Source organism: Mustela nivalis, assembly GCF_964662115.1.
Source record: "Mustela nivalis genome assembly, chromosome: 20".
Taxonomy (NCBI): domain Eukaryota; kingdom Metazoa; phylum Chordata; class Mammalia; order Carnivora; family Mustelidae; genus Mustela; species Mustela nivalis.
Genome location: NC_139039.1, coordinates 6,721,941 through 6,743,734, shown reverse-complemented (window position 1 = coordinate 6,743,734; position 21,794 = coordinate 6,721,941). Strand labels below are relative to the sequence as shown.

General features: G+C 33.6%; 1 protein-coding gene across 5 annotated transcripts in view; it reads right to left on the bottom strand.

Moving 5' to 3' along the window:
• ADAM18 (ADAM metallopeptidase domain 18) overlaps positions 1-21,794 on the bottom strand; it is a 202,947-nt gene that overhangs the window by 71,785 nt on the left and 109,368 nt on the right. For all 5 annotated transcript variants that reach the window (XM_082715332.1, XM_082715335.1, XM_082715336.1 and 2 more), the window contains 2 exons: positions 21,287-21,473; positions 3,864-3,944 (listed from right to left, as the gene is read on the bottom strand). In XM_082715332.1, the coding sequence (XP_082571458.1) occupies positions 3,864-3,944; positions 21,287-21,473 (268 nt within the window). The remainder of the gene's footprint in view (positions 1-3,863; positions 3,945-21,286; positions 21,474-21,794) is intronic.

Here is a 21,794-nt window from a genome sequence, read left to right as displayed (position 1 = left end):
ATAGAAGTAATCGAACAAATCAATAAGGGAAGAGAAAAAAAAAAACAAATTGTATTCTAAATTGTTCCAGAAAAAGCATTTGACAAAATCCAACATCCATTCCTCATGAAAACTCCTCAAAGTATAGGGATTGAGGGAACATTCCTCATCTTCATAATACCTATGTATGAAAAACCCACAGCTAAAAATAACATTCTCAATGAGGAAAAGCTGACAGCCTTCCTTTTGAGATCAGAAACATGACAAGGATATCCATTTTCCCACTGTTGTTCAACATAGTACTAGAAGTCTCAGCAATAGCAATCAGACAACAGCAACAACAACAATAATAAAAGGTATTCAAATTGGCAAAGAAGAAGTCAAATACTCTCTTCACAGATGACATGATACTTTATATGGAGAATCCAAATGACTCTACCCCCAAACTACTAGAACTCACAGCAAGGATCTGTACTCAAGGAACTAGAGAACCCTCATGAAAGAAATTGAAGAAGACACAAAAATATGGAAAAGCATTCCAGACTAATGGATCAAAAGAATAAACTTTGTTAAAATGTCTATACTGCCCAGAGCAATCTATACTTTCAATGTCATCCTGATCAAATTCCAAAAGCATTTTTCAAAGTGCTGGAACAAACAATCCTAAAATTAATGTGGAACCAGAAAAGACCCTGAATTGCTAAGGAAATGTTGAAAAAGAAAAACAAAGCTGGGATCATCATGTTGCCTGATTTCAAGCTTTACTACAAAGCTGTTATCACCAAGACAGCATGGTACTGGCACAAAACAGACACATAGACCAGTGGAACAGAGTAGAGAATCCAGATATGGATCCACAACTCTATGGTCAACTAATATTTGACAAAGCAGGAAAAAATATCCAGTAGAAAAAAAAACCAGTCTCTTCAATAAATGGTGCTGGGAAAATTAGACAGTTATGTATAGAAGAATGAAATTCGACCATTCTCTTACGCCATATACAAAGATAAACTTGAAACAGATAAAAGACCTCAACATGAAGCAAGAATCTATCAAAATCCTAGAGAACAGGCAGTAACATCTTCAACATCAGCCACAGCAGCTTCTTTTAAGATACGTCTCCAAAGGAAAAGGAAACAAAAGTAAAAATCAAGTTTGGGGACTTTATCAAGATTAAAATTTCTGCACAGCAAAGGAAACAGTCAACAAAACAAAAAGGCAATCCACGGAATGGGAGAAGATATTCACAAATGACACTACAGATAAAGAGCTGATATCCAAGATCTATAAAGAACTCAACTCAGTGCACACAAAACAGATAATCACATCAAAAAATGGGCAGAAGACATGAATAGACACTTCTCCAAAGAAGACATATACAAATGGCTAACAGACACATGAAAATATGTTCATCATCATTAGCCATCAGGGGAGATTCAAATCAAAACCACATTGAGATACCATCTTACACCAGTTAGAACGGAAAAAAAAAAAAAAATAACAGGACAGGAAACAATAAGTGTTGGAGAGGATGTGGAGAAAGGGGAACCCTCTTACCCTGTTGAGGGGAATGCAAGTTGGTGCAGCCACTTTGGAAAACAGTGTGGAGATTCCTTAAGAAATTAAAAATAGAGCTACCCTATGACCCATCAGGCAATTGCACTACTGGGTATTTACCCCAAAGATACAGATGTAGTGAAAAGAAGTGACATCTGTACCCCAAATGTTCATAACAGCAATGGCCACAGTCGCCAAACAGTGGAAAGAACCAAGATGCCCTTCAACAGATGAATGGATAAAGAAGATATGGTCCATATATACAGTGGAGTATTACACAGCCATCAGAAAGGATGAATACCCAACTTTGTTGGGTCCATGTTGAAACATGGATGGGACTGGAGTAGACTATGCTGAGTAACATAAGTCAAGCAGAGAGAGCCAATTATCCTATGGCTTCACTTACTTGTGGAACATAAGGAATAACTTGTAGGACATTAGGAGAAGAAGAGGAAAAGTGAAGTGGCGGAAATCAGAGGTGGAGAGGAAGCATGAGAGACTGTGGACTCAGAGAAACAAACTGAGGGTTTTGGATGCAAGGGGGGGTCAGGGGATGGGTGAGCCTGGTGGTATGTATTAAGAAGGGCACGTACTGCATGAAGCACTGGGTGTGGCGCATAAACAATGAATCTTGGCACACTGGAAAAATAAAATAAAAAAATATGGCTCCTGGGTAACTCAGTCATTAAGCATCTGTCTTCAGCTCAGGTCATGATTCCAGGGTCCTGGGATAAAGCTCTGCATTGGGTTCCCTGCTGGGTGGGAAACCTGCTTCTCCCTCTCTCACTCCCCCTGCTTGTGTTCCCTCTCTTGTTATTTCTCTCACTGTCAAATAAATAAATAAAAATTAAATAATTAAAAATTAAATGTTATTAAAATAACATAAAGTATATGCTGGACAGAGGGATATATTAATAAAAAAAGAAAAATTTTATTTAAAAATCCAAAAACTAAGTAAAATAAAAATGGAAACTAAATGGTAGTAGGCAAAGAAAACAAATTTGTATCCAGTGGAACAGTATCAATAATTTATAATCTATAACTTTGTTTTGAGACTTAATAAAAATAATTTGTGCTGAGACTTAAAACAGATAATTAAACAATGGAAAGCAAAAGATAAGGTCAATAACTATAACTATAGAGAGTAAAAAACAAAACATGAAAATGTACTTATCTTCTTTGTTAACAGCCTCTAGAAAGCTAAAGACAATGGAATAGGTATTTTATACATTCTAAATCCAATCAAATTAAAAATTATAAATTGAATACTGATAAATATTATAAATCTGGAATAATTCCTATAATGTTGACTGTATCTTACACTGATTTTCTTTCAGGAAAAATAATTTTAAAAGGACCAATACTATAAATTTTAAGATATAAAACTTAAATACAAAAGTAACAGCAGATTTGTATTAGCAGTTAAGATAGATAAGCCATTAGGAAGAAACAAAGAAATTTTGCATGAGGATACATATCTGACTGGAATCCTCTTCATAGGAACAGCTGACAATTCGCTATCATTTCAACAGGTTTTTTTAAGTGTACTCTCTATAAAACATTATACAGCTATAAATTTTAATTATTAAGAAAATGAGGAAGAACAAAATATATTCATAATTACAAGTAAATTATACATTTATTGGCATAAGAAAAGAATAAGTATTTTTCATTCAAACATGTTATTAATTCATAAGTTGTGGATTTTGAGAATAAAATCAACAGATGTAGTACAGTTTAACAGTGTTTTAATTAGCTCCACTGATTTTATTTTTTTATTTATTTTTATGATTATGTTAAATTAGCTAACATAGAGTATATCATTAGTTTTTGATGTAGTGTTCAATGATTCATAAGTTTTGTATAACACCCAGTGCTCATCACAGCACCTGTCTTCCTTAATATCCATCACCTAGTTACCCCATTCATCCACCCTCCTCCCTTCTGTAACCCTCAGTTTGTTTACTACAGTACAGAGTCTTTCATGGTTTGTCTCCCTCTCTGATTTCTTCCCATTCAGTTTTCCATCCCTTCCCCTATGGTCCTCTGGTCTATTCCTTATGTTCCACATATGAGTGAAACCATATGATAATTGTCTTTCTCTGCTGGATTTATTTCACTTAGCATAATCCCCTCCAGTTCCATCCATGTTGAGGCAAATGGCAGACATTTATCATCCCAATTATTTCCTTTATATTGGTTAGCTATTCCTTGGTAAGTTCAGTTTAAAAGTAACTAGACTCTCAGTTCCCCCCAGTAAGATAAACTTTAATTTGAATTACCCACAAAAATAATATTTAATTTAGAACTACAAAAAGAAAACTTACTCCATTTCCTCTGCATTTTGTAACAGCATTACATTTGTTTCCTGCCAAATGAACTTCTTTGCAGGTTTTATTTATACAGTACTAAAATAAAACAAAGATATTTCATAGTCACACATTTGAAGCAATATGAGAAAAGGATTATTTGTTATATACACATAAGTGATGCTCAAATTGAGACATTTTATTCCATATTACTCTGATTCTGATACAAAGATTCTAGCATTTCAATAAAAAATCTAAACAATAGAAAAAAGAAAAATTACTGAAGGTGTTTGCCTTGATGTAATTTTTAAAATAATGTAATATAATTTGGGTTTTGATACTTAGAATTTGGAATTGAATTGAAAATCTCCATCAGGAAAATTTTCTACATTATGTTAATGTTCTATTATAAATAATTAGCTAGATTAATATTAATGATTTGTCCCCTCAAAATTTAGAACAAAATTTATTAATTTTGTTTGAGTTTCAGATATGTTAGTATTTTGGATTATCATGAATATTTGTTAAATATTGATAAGAATAATTTGTCAACAAAAATATTTTAACTATATTTGTATCCATTGTAAAGCCCTTGTTATGTCAAAATGGGTAATCTAGTGGTAATTGGCCACCTGTATATATAACTTTTGCCTCATTTACCTTTCAAAATTTTTTTAACTGTCCTCCTGGCTTACGTTTATTTTGTTTTATTTTAAAAAGTCACATAAATTATAAATAATACATTGAAAATATGAAGATAATAAGAATAAAAATTGGATTTTTGAAATTAGTTCCTGAAAATTAACATACACCCAATACGTAAAAGATGTTGCATATTCCAGCCTACATTTACCTCCTCTTTTCAACATAATTTTGGAAATTCTAGCCAAAGAAATTTGGTGATAAAAATAAATAAGAGGCATACAAACTGTATAGAAAGAAGTAAAATTATCTGTTTGCAGATGACATAATCTTATATAGAGAAAATCCTAAAGACTCTCAACACACAAATAAGCTTTTCAAAACTAATTGGCAAATTCAGTAAAGTTTCAGGATAACATATTAACATACAAAAAATAAACTCATTTCTTTACACTAGCAATAAACATTGTGAAAAATTAAGAAAACAATTCAATTTGAAACAGTATTAACTATTATTAACTGACTAAACCAAGCAGGCAAGTGATGTGAAGGTATAAATATATAGAAAGATACCCTGTGTACATGGACTGAAAGACATTGTTAAGATGCTAATTCTAAAGACATTTTTTTCAGAAATAGAAAACCCATCTAAGATGGAATTTCAAGGGACATCAAATAGCCAAAACAGCCTAAAAACAAAACAAAGTGGGAGAAATTACACTTCTTGCTATCACAACCTTCTAAAAAGCTACATCAATGAAAACAGTAGTCTTGGCATAAATTCAGAAATATAGATGAATGGAATATATTAGCCAAGAAATAAATCCTTGCATATATGGTCAAATAATTTTGCTGCCAAGACCATTCAATGACAAAACATAATCTTTTCAACAAATGATCCTGGAAAATTGGATATCCATATGAAAAGAATGAAATTAGATCTTACACCATATGCAAAAATTAACTAAAAAAAAATTCAAGACCTAAAGAGCCAAATAATAAAACTCTTAGAAAACATAGGGGAAAGCTTCAGAACATTAATTTGGAAATGATTTTTTCAATATGACACCCAGTGATAAGGAACAAAAGAAAGAACAGGTACATTGGACTTCAAAAAAATTAAAAGGACTTTCATGTGCCATAGGACACTATCAAGAGACTGAGAAGGAACTCCATAGAATGGGAGAGAATATTAGCAAATCATGATCTGGTAAGGGATTTTCCAACATATATGTAGGATTCTTTAAACTCAACAATTACAAAAACCAATACTAAATTAAAAATGGACAAAAGACTTAAATAGACATTTCTCCAAAGAAGATATAGGGATAGCCAACAAGTTTGTGAAAAAAAGTTCTACATTACTAATTGTTAGGAAAATGAAAATTAAAAACTCAATAAAATATCACTTCCTATCTGTTAAGATGGTTATTATCCAAACAAAACAAAACAAAACAGAAAGTAAGTGTTAGTAAAGAAGTAGTCAAATTGGAACCCTTGTGAATTACCAGTGGGAATGTAGAATTGTGCAGCCACTGTGAAATCAGAATGACCATTTCTTAAAAACAAAGCAAAACAGGGGGAGGAGCAAAATGGTGGAGGAGTAGCAGACCTAAATATCCCCACATCCCAGGAGTTGAGCTAGATAGTTATCAAACCATTCTGAACACTTACAAACTCAACAGGAGATCAAAGAGGAGCAGCAATTCTAGGAACAGAAAAGCAACAGCTTTCTGGAAGGAAGGATGTACAGAAAAATGAATCTGAGGCAATATACAGGATGAGAGACCATGGGGGGAGGGAACAGCTTCTGGCAAGCAGTAGAGTGGCAGAGCACAAAATCAGAACTTTTGGAAGTCTGCTCCATGAGGGACATAGCTCCAGAGGTTAAGCAGGGGTGGGGTGGGGGCGTGGAACACTCATGGGGACAGTGAGGTCTTAGAGGACTCTCAGGGTTATAGAAAGACCAGGGGTGCCTGAGTGTGGCAGAGCTGCCAGGTGTCAGAGCAGGGAAGCTGACTGCAAAGATGGAGCCAAGGAGTGGGCTCACAGCTCGGGGTTACCTTAAACCATGATCCAAGGCACAGTTGGCCCACTAATCTTCAAGCAGAGACCCCACAAGTGGCAGATCTAGGAAGAACCACCCCCTTCCTCCTCTGGGAGGAGTGGCATGGGTGCACACTGCAGGAATCTGCTGGGTTTGGAGACTCCAAACAGGGCCATGCACTAGAGATAGAAACACTTGGTCACAGGCCAGGTGAGCAAAGAGCGTTGCCAGAGACCAGCGAGACAGGAATGATTGATTGCTTTTCTCTGCTGAGACTGCACTGAGGAGTGGGGACCTGTGCTCTTGGCTCCTATGGGGCTGAAGATTGGGAGGTCCCCATTTTCATTTCCACCCTTCAAAGCTGTACAGAAAGTGTTCAGGCAACAAAAGTTCCTGAGAGCATCCAGCCAAGACCAAGTTTACTGATCAATGAGAACTGTGGAACTCCAGAGCTAGGGGAATGCAACACATAGGATGCATGATGTTTCCCCCTTGATTCTTTAGTCTTTCAAAGTTAAATTTTTTTTAATTTTATTTTTTTCTTATTCTATTTTTAAAATTTTTCCTCTTTCTGATTTTAACCTTTTAAAACTATTTTATCTTATCAATACCTTTTAAAAAATTTAAAATTTTCATTGTCATAGTCCTATTCTATTCCTTCATTGTATTTAGCCTTATTTTTTGTATACATATAGGTTTTTCTTTCTTTAAAATTTTGGGATACGGTTTCTTCTAACATACAAAAATATACCCTAAATCTAGTGCTTGGCTTTGTTATAGTCTCCAGCCTGATCACATTTTCTCCTCTTTTTTTCTATCTTTTTTCAACCAACTTCTTATCAATTCCATTTTTAGAATCTTTAATTTTCACCTTTACAGCCATATTCCATTCCTTCATCGTGCTTACCCTTATTTTTGTATATATATGTTTTTCTTTCTTTAAAATTTTGGGAGGCAGTCTCTTTTAACAGACCAAAACACACCCCAAATCAAGTGTGTGGCTCTATTGTATTCACCACTCTAACTAACTATACACACACACACACACACACACTCACACATATATATACATACGCACACATACATACATATATATATACACACACATGATTGCAAGTTATAGATTATTAATCAAGAAATAATTTCATTAAGAAAATGAGGACAATGCTATCAATAGATAATTTTGGAAACAGAAAAAACATACCATATATGGCACTTCAATGGCACTGCCAACTTCACAAGACTATTTTTTTTTAAAGATTTTATTTATTTATTTGACAGACAGAGATCACAAGTAGGCAGAGAGGCAGGCAGAGAGAGAGAGAGGAGGAAGCAGGCTCCCTGCTGAGCAGAGAGCTCGATGCGGAACTCGATCCCAGGACCCTGAGATCATGACCTGAGCTGAAGGCAGCGGCCTAACCCACTGAGCCACCCAGGCGCCCCCTTCACAAGACTATTTTAAGAGATGTTTTCAATACTTGTGATATTATCTTATTTTCATATTTTGAGTAGCACAAATATCTTTTATATACAAATACAAAAGACAATGTAGTCTTATTAGCAATAATTTATCTTTATAGGACCATGTATATTAATATTATAGTTGAACATGCCAGATTTAATATCCTGGATTTCTGAAATCCACTCTAAAAGTCTAGTTATAACATATATGTCTATCAAAAATAAGAATCTTGCACGGGGCGCCTGGGTGGCTCAGTGGGTTAAAGCCTCTGCCTTCAACTCAGGTCATGATCCCAGGGTCCTGGGATCGAGCCCCACATCGGGCTCTCTGCTCAGCAGGAAGCCTGCTTCCTCCTCTCTCTCTGCTTGCCTCTCTGCCTACTTGTGATCTCTGCCTATCAAATAAATAAAATCTAAAAGAAAAAAAATAAAAAAAAAATAAGAATCTTGCATTTCAAAAAATACCAATATTTTCCATATCCTGTGATGAGAGCACACTTTGCTTCCATTCAACACACTGCTGTAACTATAAATATGTGTCAGGCAAAGTTTTGGAAGTATCCTTTTAGTCAAATAATGTGCCACAAATGATGTACTATAACTAGTAGTTTTACAGTAAATTTCTATTTGTAGAGTTCTGATTTCTATGAATTTTTAAAAAGAAAAAATAAATTAAAAAATCTGTGTCTGAAAACGTTTTTTAAAATAATCAGTTATTATTTGTGTGGAGGGAATTGTAGTTATTTAACATCAAAGAAAATAAGCTATAGTTATTTTTAAATAAAAAAAACTTTATCAAAATATTAGTGTTATACATACATCCAAATACAATTTTCCTAGAATAACACAACACACATTACTACTGCTATAACATTTTTTATCCTGCTTAATTAAGAATGAGAGGTACTCTTCACTAGAAGCTCAGAATAACAGTGGTGCTTAGCATCCTGAGTCTCCTAGATAGTTATGATCAAAGTCTGGCAATTCTGAACAATTTCCCAAAATTCTCAATATAAATTTAATCACGTGTGTTGCCTAATCTCTACATTAACTAACATAAGAGGAAGTTTGATATCTTCACATATCCATGGTTTTTCCTTATGAATCTAGACTACTCAAATACCATCAGTGAACTCCCATATATTGCTTTTTTTTAGATTTCAATAAAATAAAACTATAATTCCAAAGAAGAAAAATTGCATAATCATATATATCGACAAAATTCAATACCTATTCATGATAGAAAAAAAAATCTCAACAAACAAGAAATAGAGGGGACTTCCACAATTGGCTAAAGGTCCTCTTCAAAAACCTACAACTAACATGATATGTACTAGATAGTAAAAGACTGGATGCTTTCCCTTAAGATCAGGAAGAAGGCAAGGGTATACAGCCTTATGATTCTATTCAACATAGTACATGAAGTTCTACCCAGTTCAATAAGCAAGGAATATATATTTAAAAGAGATGATAGATAAATAGATGATAGACAGACAGACTGATAGATGATAGATAGCAGAAGACAAATAGATGAGAGAGAGAGACTACCAAAGGAAAAAAAAGAAAAAGCTATCCCTTTTCACAGATGGCATCATTGTCTACACACAAAATCTTGAGGAATTTACATAAAGTTCTAAAACTAATAAATGAGTTCAGCAAGTATTTTGGGTACAAGTTAGATACATAAAAATAGTATTTCTGTATACTAACAACAATAAAAGGTGAGATGAAAACACAGTACTTCTCCCAAATGAATAAAATATTTAGATATAAGTCTAACAAAAGATGTATAGGATCTCCACCTTGAAAATTATTTTTGAAAAAGTCAATGACTAGATAAATAATTTAAAAGGCTTACCATATTCATGGTATGGTAGATACAGTACAGTAAAAATATCAGTACTTCCCAAAATGAACTGTAGTTTTAACACAATTCTTATTAAAATTCCAGAAAATATTTTATTGTTCTTTATAAGTTTATTTGAAAACTTATATGGAAAAATACAGGACCTAGAATAGCTAAAATAATTTTGAAAAAGGGAAGTAAAATGGGAAGATTCACTCTACCTATTATTAAGGCTTACTACATTACTGAACTAATCAAGAAAACATATTAGTGGGTGGATAGAAAGATCAATGTAACAGAGTAGACAACCCCAATATAGAACCACAAAAATATCCCAATTTAATTTTTATAATGGTACAGAAAAAAGAACCTCAACCTAAACCTCACACCTTATAAAAAAGTTAGCAATAAGTAAAAATTTACTGTAAAACTCATTATACATTTTTAGAAAAAAATATTAGAACATGCAAAAATATCTTCATGATCTAGAGCTTGGTAAAATTATTAGACTTGACACCAAAAACATAGTCTATAAGAGGAAAAATTGATAAACTGGACATCCTGAAAATTAAAAGCTTGAAAAAAAGCTACAGAATAGAAGAAAACATTTGTAAACTTGAGTGTACTATTTATAAAAAAACAAAGACCAACATCTTTTATAAAAAAGGTGATCTGATTAGACACGAGTAAACATTTTAATGAGAAGAATGTATTGATGGTATATAAGCAAATGTGTTGAATATAATTAACCATTACAGAAGTGGAAATTAAAAGCACAAATGTCCATATACATGTATCAAAATAGCAAAAATAAAAAATAGTAATAACAAAAAATACTGGTCCAAATGTGGAGAAACTTGATCACTTACATATTGTTGGTGGAAAAGTAAATGGCATTACTACTCTGGCAAAGATTCTATCAGGTTCTTACAGAATCAAACATGCACTTCTCATGTGAACCATAAATCACACTTTTTTTTTTTTATTAACACATACTTTACCCCTGGAGTACAGGTGTGTGAATCATCAGGCTTTACACATTTCACAGCATTCACCATAGCACATACCCTCCCCAATGTCCATAACCCAGCCACCCTATCCCTACCCCACCACCCCCCAGCAACCCTCAGTTTGTTTAATGAGATTAATAGTATCCATGGTTTGTCTCCCTTCTGATCCCATCTTGTTTCATTTTTTTCCCTCCATACTCCCCATATCCCCCCTACCCTGCCTCTCAAATTCTTTATATCAGAGATCATATGATATTTGTCTTTGATTGACTTATTTCACTTAGTATAATACCTTCTAGTTCCATCCATGTTATTGCAAATGACAAGAATTCAAGCTTTTGATAGCTACATAGTATTCCATTGTATATATATATACCATGTATTCTTTTTTTTTTTTAAAGGTTTTATTTATTTATTTGACAGAGAGAAATCACAAGTAGATGGAGAGGCAGGCAGAGAGAGAGAGAGAGGGAAGCAGGCTCCCTGCTGAGCAGAAAGCCCGATGCGGGACTCGATCCCAGGACCCTGAGATCATGACCTGAGCTGAAGGCAGCGGCTTAACCCACTGAACCACCCAGGCGCCCAATGTATTCTTTATCCATTCATCTGTTGATAGACATCTAGGTTCTTTACATAGTTTGGCTATTATGGATATTGTTGCTATAGACATTTGGGTGCACATGCCCCTTTGGATCGTTACATTTATTTCTTTAGGATAAATACCCAGTAGTGCAATTTCTGGGTCATAGGGTAGCTCTATTTTCAACTTTCTGAACAACCTCCATACTGTTTTCCAGAGTGGCTGTACCAGCTTGCATTCCCACCAGCAATGTGGGAGGGTTCCCCTTTCTCCACATCCTTGCCAACACCTGTCATTTCCTGACTTGTAATTTTAGTCATTACAATTTTAGTCAGACCATATAAAAATGGGTAGGAAGGCAGGGATATCATCTCACCAAAAACTGTGCTGCCATGGCATCCTAGAATAGGGATGGATCTCACCCATCTAGTGTTTCCCCTGGAGAAGCAAGGGGTTGGTGCCCCCATATTAGTCATCTCAATCCTTGAGATCTGCACTGGAAACACAAACTCCCAAAATGTATGGCTTAGAAAACCAAATAGACTGATGCTCAAGGGACCCAAACTGCTATTACAAACTTGAGATTCACGTTTTAAACAGCTTACATATGGTCTCACTCAACCAAAATCCAGCAAAACCAACCAAACAAAAACAAACAAACAAATCCCCTAACAGATTGGAAAGCGTTATGAATATATGTGAAGGAGATTCATTTGCTAATTCAAAAATCTCTTGTGGAGGAGTGTTCCCTGAAGTCAGAGGCACTGGCAGATACCATTTTTGCAATCTGCACCTATCCTGTTAGCACAGGAGGAAGTTCAGACACAGCCCATTCCCTCCACATTGCCAAGACAGAAAAGGCCAGCATTCAAGTACTGTTCTACTGCCTTACAGAAGTCTGGTTGTGCAGGCAGTTGCAGCACTCTCCCTCTAGCTGGTTTGAGCAAGTGAACATGAACAGTTATGACATTCTCATGCTCACTAGATAAAGTCAGCAAACATGAACAATTATGACACTCCTTTGTTATCTGGCTGGGGGTGGTGGGAGCAAGGGGTTGTGGCATTCTCCTACTCTAAAACTGAAGCCAGCATACACAAACAGACAAGGATTCTCAGCTGCATTCTAACCTATGGAAATGTGCAGTTAAGATACATCATCACTGCCTTTCTTAAGCCAGCAAATAATGCTCCAATCTCTACATTCTCCAGCTGTATATCTAAATCCAGTACGTGTGGATAATTCACAAAGAGAAATTCCCTTTGATCTACCTGATTCTGGTGATCAAGGAGGCTGGCACCCTAATATCAATGGGAATATGATAATTGGAAACACAGTTCTTGGTTGGTCACCACACCTAGGTTAATACACAGACAATAGACTGAAACACAACCCCAGTCTTCCTGTGGAAAAAGTCTGTTTGTCAAATATGGAACTTCAGCCTGAGGGACAGTTTTCAAATCTCCTCCATACAATGAGGCTAAGGAATCACTCCCGGCAATATAAGCACATCCTTCTGGGCCTCGCTACTGCTCCAGAAAGGAGCGTATGCACTTATCTACAACCTCAATTTTTGCAACTATCACCCTAAGGATACTTCCAGATCTTCTAGACACCAGCAGGGATTATAACTGCATTCCCATAGGACGGTACACATATGTTCACATTTTACATATTTACATATTTGCCTAAGGGTCTGGTTTCCAATTAACCTGAAAGTAGGCACTAAATGAGATTCCTCCCATTGAATACTGAGAGGTCTTGGTACACACTCAGAAATAGGAATTAATCAAGAATAAATCGGGTGGTTAGACAATCACAAAGATTTGAGAGATAGTCAATAGTTAGGGTAAAATTAAAAAAGAAAGGTGATCACGTACACAAAGTCACTCCTTCCAGATTGAGAGAAGTAGCTAGAAATATGAATGCCTGGGTGGCTCAGTCATTAAGCATCTGCCTTTGGCTCAGGTCATAATCCCAGGGTCCTGGGATTGAGCCCACATCGGGGTCCCTACTCAGCAGGAAGACTTCATCTCCCTCTCCCACTCCTCTTGCTTGTGTTCCCTCTCTCACTGTGTCTCTCTGTGTCACAAAAATAAATAAAATCTTTAAAAAATAATACATAGAAATTAACATAGAGTCAAGCAAAATTAGGAAACAGAGAACTGTAACCCAAAACAAGGAACAAGAAAAAAGAAAACAACAACACAGGAAAAGACTCCTAAGTTATACGAAGATAAGTAACCTACCAGATAAGGGTTTCAAAATAATGGTCATAAAATGCTCACTTAACTTGGCAGATGAATTAACATAGTGAGAAAGTCAACAATAACAACAAAAAAGAAAATGTAAGAATACTAAGTAAAAGTCACAGAGTGAAGCATAAAATAACTAAAAAAAAAATTCACAAGAGGTTTTAACAATAGATTGGGTGAAATAGAAGAATGGATTAGCAAGCTGGAAGACAAAGCAATGTAACTCATCCAGACCGACCAGCAAAAAGGAAAAAAAAAAAAAAAAAACTTTAAGAAATGAAGAAAACATGAGACCTTTAAGACAACATGAAGCAGAATAACATTTGCATTATTGTTGTTCCAGAAGGAGAACAGAGAGATCAAGGGACAGAAAACTTGTTTGAGAATATAACAAGTGAAATTTTTCATAACCAAGGGAAGGAAACAGACATCAAGGTCCAAGAAGCTCAGAGAGCTCCAAATAAGATGAACCTAAAGCAATCCACACCAAGACACATTATAATTAAAACGATCCAGCAATTGTACTATTAGGTGTTTACCTAAAGAATACAAAAATCCAATTCAGAGTGATAAATGTAGTCCAATGTTTATAGCAGCATTATCTACAATAGCCAAACTATTGAAACAGCCCATGTCCATCAACTGATGAATGGATAAAGAAGATGTAGTATATATATAGCATGAAATATTATTCAGCCATAAAATAATGAAATCTTGTAACCTGAAACAACATGGATGTAGTTAGAGAGTATTGTGTTTAGTGAAATAAGTCAGTCAAAGAAAGAGAAATACCATATGATTTCACTCACATGTGGAATTTAAGAAACAAAACAAATGACTATAGGGGAAAAAAAGAGGCATACCAACAGAAAGGTTCTAAACTATAGAGAACACACTAATGGTTTTCAGAGAGGTCAGTTGGAGGATTGGTTAAATTGGTGATAGGGATTAAGGAGTGCACTAGTTGTGATGAGCCCTGGGTATTGAAATTAAGTGTTGAATCATTAAATTATACAACTGAAAATAATATATAATAATAATATAATATAATTATATAATATATAAAATAAATGTATAATATATAATAATAATATTAATAATTTGTTAACTAACTGGAATTTGAATGACTTAAAAGAAAACTAAAAACAAAAACAAAAATAAAATGTTAAAATTTAAAGAAGAGAATCTTGAAAGCAAGAGAGAAACAAATTGTTATGTACATAGAAAACCTCACTAGGCTATCCATGATTTCTCAGCAAAGATTCTTTTTCAGGCCATGAGGAAGTGGCATGACATTCATTCCATCCAAGAATACTCTTACCAGCAAGATTAACAACCAGAATTGAAGAAATGGTAAAGTGTCTTTAAGACAAGCAAAAGCTAAAGGAGTTTGTGATTACCAAACAAGCCTTACAAGAAATGTTAAAGGGACTTATTAAAGCTGAAAAGAAATAACAGTAATTAATAACAGAAAAAACATACAAAAGTAAAAATCTCATGCAAAAAAATAAATCAAGGCAGTCAATTAATAGTTATAAAGCTACTTTATGAATGTCAAACGATTAAAGTAGCAAAATTAACTAAAGCTGTAATAATTAGATAAGGGATATGTAGAATAAAAAGGAAGTAAAATGTGACATTAATAATATAAAATGTGGGGATCAAAAATTCAAAGTTTTAGAACATATTCAAATTTAAGTTGCTATACAGAGGAAGATATATGTAAACATTATGGTAACCAGAAGGCAAAAATTTAAACTAAACACACAAAAGAAAATGAGGAAGAAATGTAAACATATACTTAAGAAAATTATCAAAACACCAAGGGAGAATAGACAGAAAAGGAGACAAACTACAATAACAGCCAGAAAACAATGAATGAAATAGGAATGAGTACATATGTGTCAGTAGTTACATTATATGTAAATGGCCTAAATCCTTTAATCAAAAGTCAGAGAGTGACTGAATGGATAAAATAACAAAACACATCTATACATTGCCTACAAGGGATTTCTTTCAGAAGTAAGGACACTCACATATTGAAAATGTAGGAATAGAGAAAGATAGCAAAGAAAGCTTGCATAGCTAGATTCATATCAGACAAATAGTCTTTTTTATTTTTAAATTTTAATTCCACTGTAATTAACTTACAGTATTATATTATTTTCAGCTGTACAACAGAGTGATTCAACAGTATGTTGTTACTCAATACTCATTAAGATAAGTATATCTTATGTTACTCAGTGGTCATTAAGATAAGTATAGTCTTAACAGACAGACATTAAACAAAGGCTATAATAAAAGACAAAGACACTATAGAATGATAAAGGGGCAAATCAAGAAAGATGTAGTATCTATAAATATATATGCAACTAATATAGAAACACCAAAATACATAACAATATTAATAGAACTAAAAGGAGAAACTGACAGAAATACAGTAAGTGTAGGACACTCTAACATCCCACTAAAATCAATGAATACATCATCTAGACAGAAAATTTAAAAAGGGAATCAGCATTAAACATCACATAGAGCAGATGGACTTAAAAGATGTAGAGAGAATATTCCACCAAAAGGAGCAAAATAAACATTTTTGTCAAGTGTATATGAAATATTCTTCAAGATAGATCACATGTTATGCCATGAAACAAGACTCAATAAACTCAAGAAAATGGAAATCATATTAGATCTGCTCTCACCACAATGGTGTGAAACCAGAAATCAATCCCAAGAAAACTAGAAAAAACAGAAATATATGGAGATTAAATAAATGTTGCTTAACAACTACTGGATCATAAAAGAAATCAGAAAAGAAATTTTTAAAATCCTGAGACAAATAAAAACAGAAATACAGCTTACCAAAATGTATGGGATGGTGCAAAAAAAACAATTATAAGAGGAAGTTAATAGCAATACAGGTCTATCACAAGAAACAAGAGAAATCTCAAGTAAATAATTTAGCCTTACACATAAAGGAATTAGAAAAAGAACAGAGTAAGGCCAAAGTTAGTAGAAGGAAGGAAATAATAGAGATCAGAGCTAAAATAAATGAACCAAAGACTAAAATGGCAATAGAAAATATTAACATGGGGGGTTAAGGGAATAGGAGAAGAATAAATGAAACAAGATGGGATTGGGAGGGAGACAAACCATAAGTGACTCTCAATCTCACAAAACAAACTGAGGGTTGCTGGGGGGAGGGAGGCTGGGTGAAGGGGGGTGAGGTTATGGACACTGGGGAGGGTATGTGCTATGGTGAGTGCTGTGAAATGTGTAAACCTCGCAATTCACAGACCTGTACCCCTGGGGATAAAAATACATTGTATGCTTATAAAAAATTAAAAAAAGAAAATATTAATAAAACTAAGAGCTAATTCTTTGAAGAGATAAACAAAACTGACAAATGTTTAGTTAGACTCACCAAGAAAAAGAGTGCTCAAGTAAATAAAATTAGATATGAAAGAGAAATTACAAGTCCTATCATAGAAATACAAAGAATCATAAGAGACTACAATGACCAATTTTACAGTAGTAAATTGGGCAACTTACAAGAAATGGATAAATTCTTAGAAACTTATAATCTGTCAGTACTAACTCATTAAGAAATCTATGAGTGTCTGGGTGACTTAATTGGTTAAGTATCTGACTCTTGACTCTTGGTTTATGTTCAGACTCTTAACTCTTGTTCTTTGTGTCACAAGATCAAGCCCCACATTCAGTTCTGTGCTGAGCATGGAGTCTGCTTGAGATTCTTTCTCCTCCCCTGGGCCCTCTCCTGCTTGTGTGTTCTCTTCTCTCTTTCCTTTCTCACTCTCTCCCTCAAATAAATGAATAAATAAATAAAATAGAAAATCTGGATAGATCAATTACTAATAAGAAATTTGATTCAGTGATTAAAAATAAAACTCTCAGTAAACAAAAATTTGGGACCAGATATCTTTAATGGTAAATTCTACCAAATGCTCAAAGAAGATTTACTACATATCCTTTTCAAACTCTTCCAAAAAATTGGAGAGGAAAAGATATTTTCAATCTCATTTTACAAAGCCAGCATTACCCTGATACTAAAACCAGACAAGAACATGATAAGAAAATAAATGTATTGCAAATATCCCTGACGAATATAGATATAAAAATTCTCAATAAAATGCTGGCAAGTTGCATTCAACAATACATTAAAAGAATTATATACCATAATCAAGTGGAATTTATTCCAGTGATGCAGGAACAGCAAATCAATTAAGGGAATATACCAAATTAATAAAATAAAAGAAAAAAATATGATCATCTTAATGGATACAGAAGAAAATTTGACAAAATTCATCATCCATTTATAATAAAAACTCTCAACAACGTGTCTATAGATGGTACATACCCTAACATAATAAACTCTATATATGACAAATCTACAGCTAATATCATACTCTATGATGGAAAGCTGAAAATTTTACCTCTAAGACTAAGAACAAGACAATTTTTAGTTAACATAGTATTGGAAGTTCTAGCCACAACAATTAGATAACAAAAAACAAATAAAAGACATAGAAAGTGGACAGGAAGAAGTAAAACTAACTATTATCAGATGATATGATATTATATATAGAAATCCTTGGGGCACCTGGGTGGCTCAGTCAGTTAAGCATACAACTCTTAATTTCTGCTCAGGTCATGACTGCGGGGTCCTGGGATGAAGCTCCATGTTGGGCTCCATGTTCAGTGCAGAGTCTGCTTGTTCCTCTCCCTCTACTCCTACCCCCACTTGCACACACTCTTCCTTTCTTTATAAAATAAATAAATCTTTAAAAAAGGGGAAACCCTAAAGACTCTACCACAAAACTGTTAGAGCTAAATTTAGTAAAGTTGTAGGATAAAAAAAAAATCAATATAAAAACACCTGTTGTGTTTTCTACATGCTAATAAACTATCAGAAAGAGAAGTTAAAAAAATTCCACTGATAACTCATCAAAAAGAATAAAATACCTAGAGATAAAATTTAACCAAGGAGGTGAAAGACCTGTATGCTAAAAATACAATAGGACATTGATGAATGAAATTGAAGATGACACAAATAAATGGAAAGATATTCTGTGCTCATGCAGTGGAAGAATAAATATTGTTAAAATATCACTACTATCCAAAGCAATCTGCAGATTAAATTCAATGCCTATCAAATCTCCAAAGACATTCATCACCAAAATGGAAACAAGAATTAGTTTAAAATTTGTATGGAATCACAGATGACAGTGAACTGACAAATCCATCCTCCGAAAGAAAAACAAGGCTGGAGACACCACATTTTCTATTTTCAAACTAGGCTACAGAACTATAGCAAATAAAACAGTGTGGTACAGAAATCAAGATAGGCATATAAACCAACTGAACAGAAAAAGAAGCCTATGCATGTATGTCAATTAATTCACAATGAATATATACATTAGGAAAGTATAATGTCTTCAAAATATAATGTTGGGAAAACTAACAGCTACATGCAAAAGAATAAAACTGGACCATCATCTTAACATGTACAAAAATTAACTCAAAATATAGTAAAGACTTGAATGTAATATCTGAAATCATAAAATTCCTAGAAGGAAACATAGGTGATAAGCTCCTTGACACAGTCTTAAAAATATTTTTGGAATCTGACATCAAAGGCAAGAGAAACAAAAGTAAAAAGAAACAAATGGAACTCCATCAAAACTAAAAAGCTTTTGCACAGTGAAGGAAACAATTGCAAAATAAAAAGATACAAAATAAAAAATCAAAAACCTACTGATAAAAGATATTTCCAAATCATATGTACAATAAGGGTCTCAGATCCAAAATATATAAAGAGCACATGCAGCTCAATAACCAAAAAATTCTGATTAAAAAAAGGAAAAAAGATCTGAATACATTTTTCCAAAAAATATATAGAGATGGCCAACAGGCACATGAAAAGATGGTCAACATCACTACTCATCAGGATAATACAAATCAAGACTACGGTGAAGTATCACTTTACAGTTGTCACAATGGCTAGAAGCAAAAAGATAAGAAATAACAAGTGTTGGTGAGGATATGGAGAAAAGGACTATCTTGTGTGTTATTGGTAGGAGTGTAAATTGGTGCAATCCCTATGAAAAATAGTATGGAGTTTCCTCGAAGTATTAAAGATACAGTGAAAAAATAAAATAAAATTAAAAAGTATTAAAGATAGAATTACCATATGATCTAGTAATTCTACTCCTGGATATCCATCTGAAGAAAATAAAAACACTAATTCAAAAAGGTATGTGTACCACTATGTTGATTGCAACATTAGCCAAGATATGTAAGCAACCCAAATGTCCATCCATAAATGAATGGATAAAGATGTGGTATATATATATGTATATATATATATTCAATGCGTTACTACTTAACCACAAAAAATAATAAAATCTTGGTATTTGTGACAATGTGGATGAAACTTAAGGTTATTAAGCTAATGAAATAAGAGAGAGAAAAACAAATACCATATAGCTTCACCTTTATAATTCTAAAGAGCAAAGCAATCAAAATAAAACCCAGACTTATAGTCACAGAGAACAGATCAGTGGTTGTCAGAGGGAAAGTGTTTGTGTAGAGCAAAAGAGGTGAAGGGGATTAAAAAGTACAAGCATAGAGGTATAAAATAAGTCATGGGGATATAATGCACAGCATGAGGAATAGAGTCAATAATGTATTGACGATGATGGACTATAGACTTATTGTGGTGATCATATCACAATGTATATGACGTTAAATTGTGTTATACACCTGAAACTAATATAATTTTTATGTCAAACATACCTGAATAAAAATTTAATGAACATACATTATAAAATAAAAAAGAATTGGCTAAACGATTTGTCATTTCAAGGTTTTGTTTTATTTTTAATTCAACAAGTAAGTTAGAATGTCATTTATATGTAGCACACTGATTTACAGTTGCTACTTTAAATCTCAGATGCCTTATAGTTTCTGGAATGTGTGCACTTGTACTTCCAAATTGAGTAGAACCTCTGAATGAAATCATCTTTTTTCTCCCTTTATTGTATGCATATAAAAGTGCAAATGCTTACATGTATGTATATATGCATATGGATGTAAGCTTGTACATCACTATAACCATGCTTTCCTGGTATAGACTTCTTATTTGGTTCTTCCAAACGTCTCACACTTATACTCAGTTATGTTTCTTTGTGGAGCAGGAAAAGCTGAAAGCTCAGAATTCTTAAATTTGTTATAATTCAAAGATCTAATTTAAAAAAGCATCTCTCATTTTAGTGGAATGCTGTGCTTAAAACACATGCATATCTTCTCATGAAAGATGAGAAGTTGACAGGTTATAACATGACCTGTTATGTCATGTTGACATAACATGTTAACAAGGTTATGACAGGTTATAACAACCAAAAAGCAAAGTTATTGGATAGCTGAGGCCTAGTTTAATTATATTTTCAATATTGTATGGAAAATAATTTACAGCACCAGGTTCAAATCCATTCAGTATAACTGTGACAGTCATTATGGAATATAGTATTTGATAATTACATAATATAACACAGCTAAATATAAATGAACATGTTTTGTTACCATTTGTGTACCACAAACAGTTCCATCAGCTACATAGGCATAATCTCTTCCATCTGATCTCACTGATGACCCAGTAGCTACAGATATGCATTCATGTCCTTGAATATATGAATAAACTGCAGATTGAACATCATTTTTATAATTCTTAAGTGGCCAAACACAAGCTAATTTTCCACAGAGAACATCCCTGAAATGAAAAAAAAAATTCCTATCATTTTGTCTTTTAATGATACCAACTTCCAAATAAGTATTATATAACATTAATATTGTTTAATATGTGGTATAAAACTTTTGGCAGAAAAAAAAGCCAAGATAATATTATCCTATGGTGCACAACAACTGAATACAATCCAGTCATCAGCACTGGAACTGAATGGAATACTGTACACTAAACTCAAATTTGCAGTCGTAACCTCATTTCCTATTTCAGAACTCAAGGTTTTGTCTAGCCTCCAGTTGACCTAGGCCATTCATCATATTTCACCACATTCTTTGGGAAAATTCATCA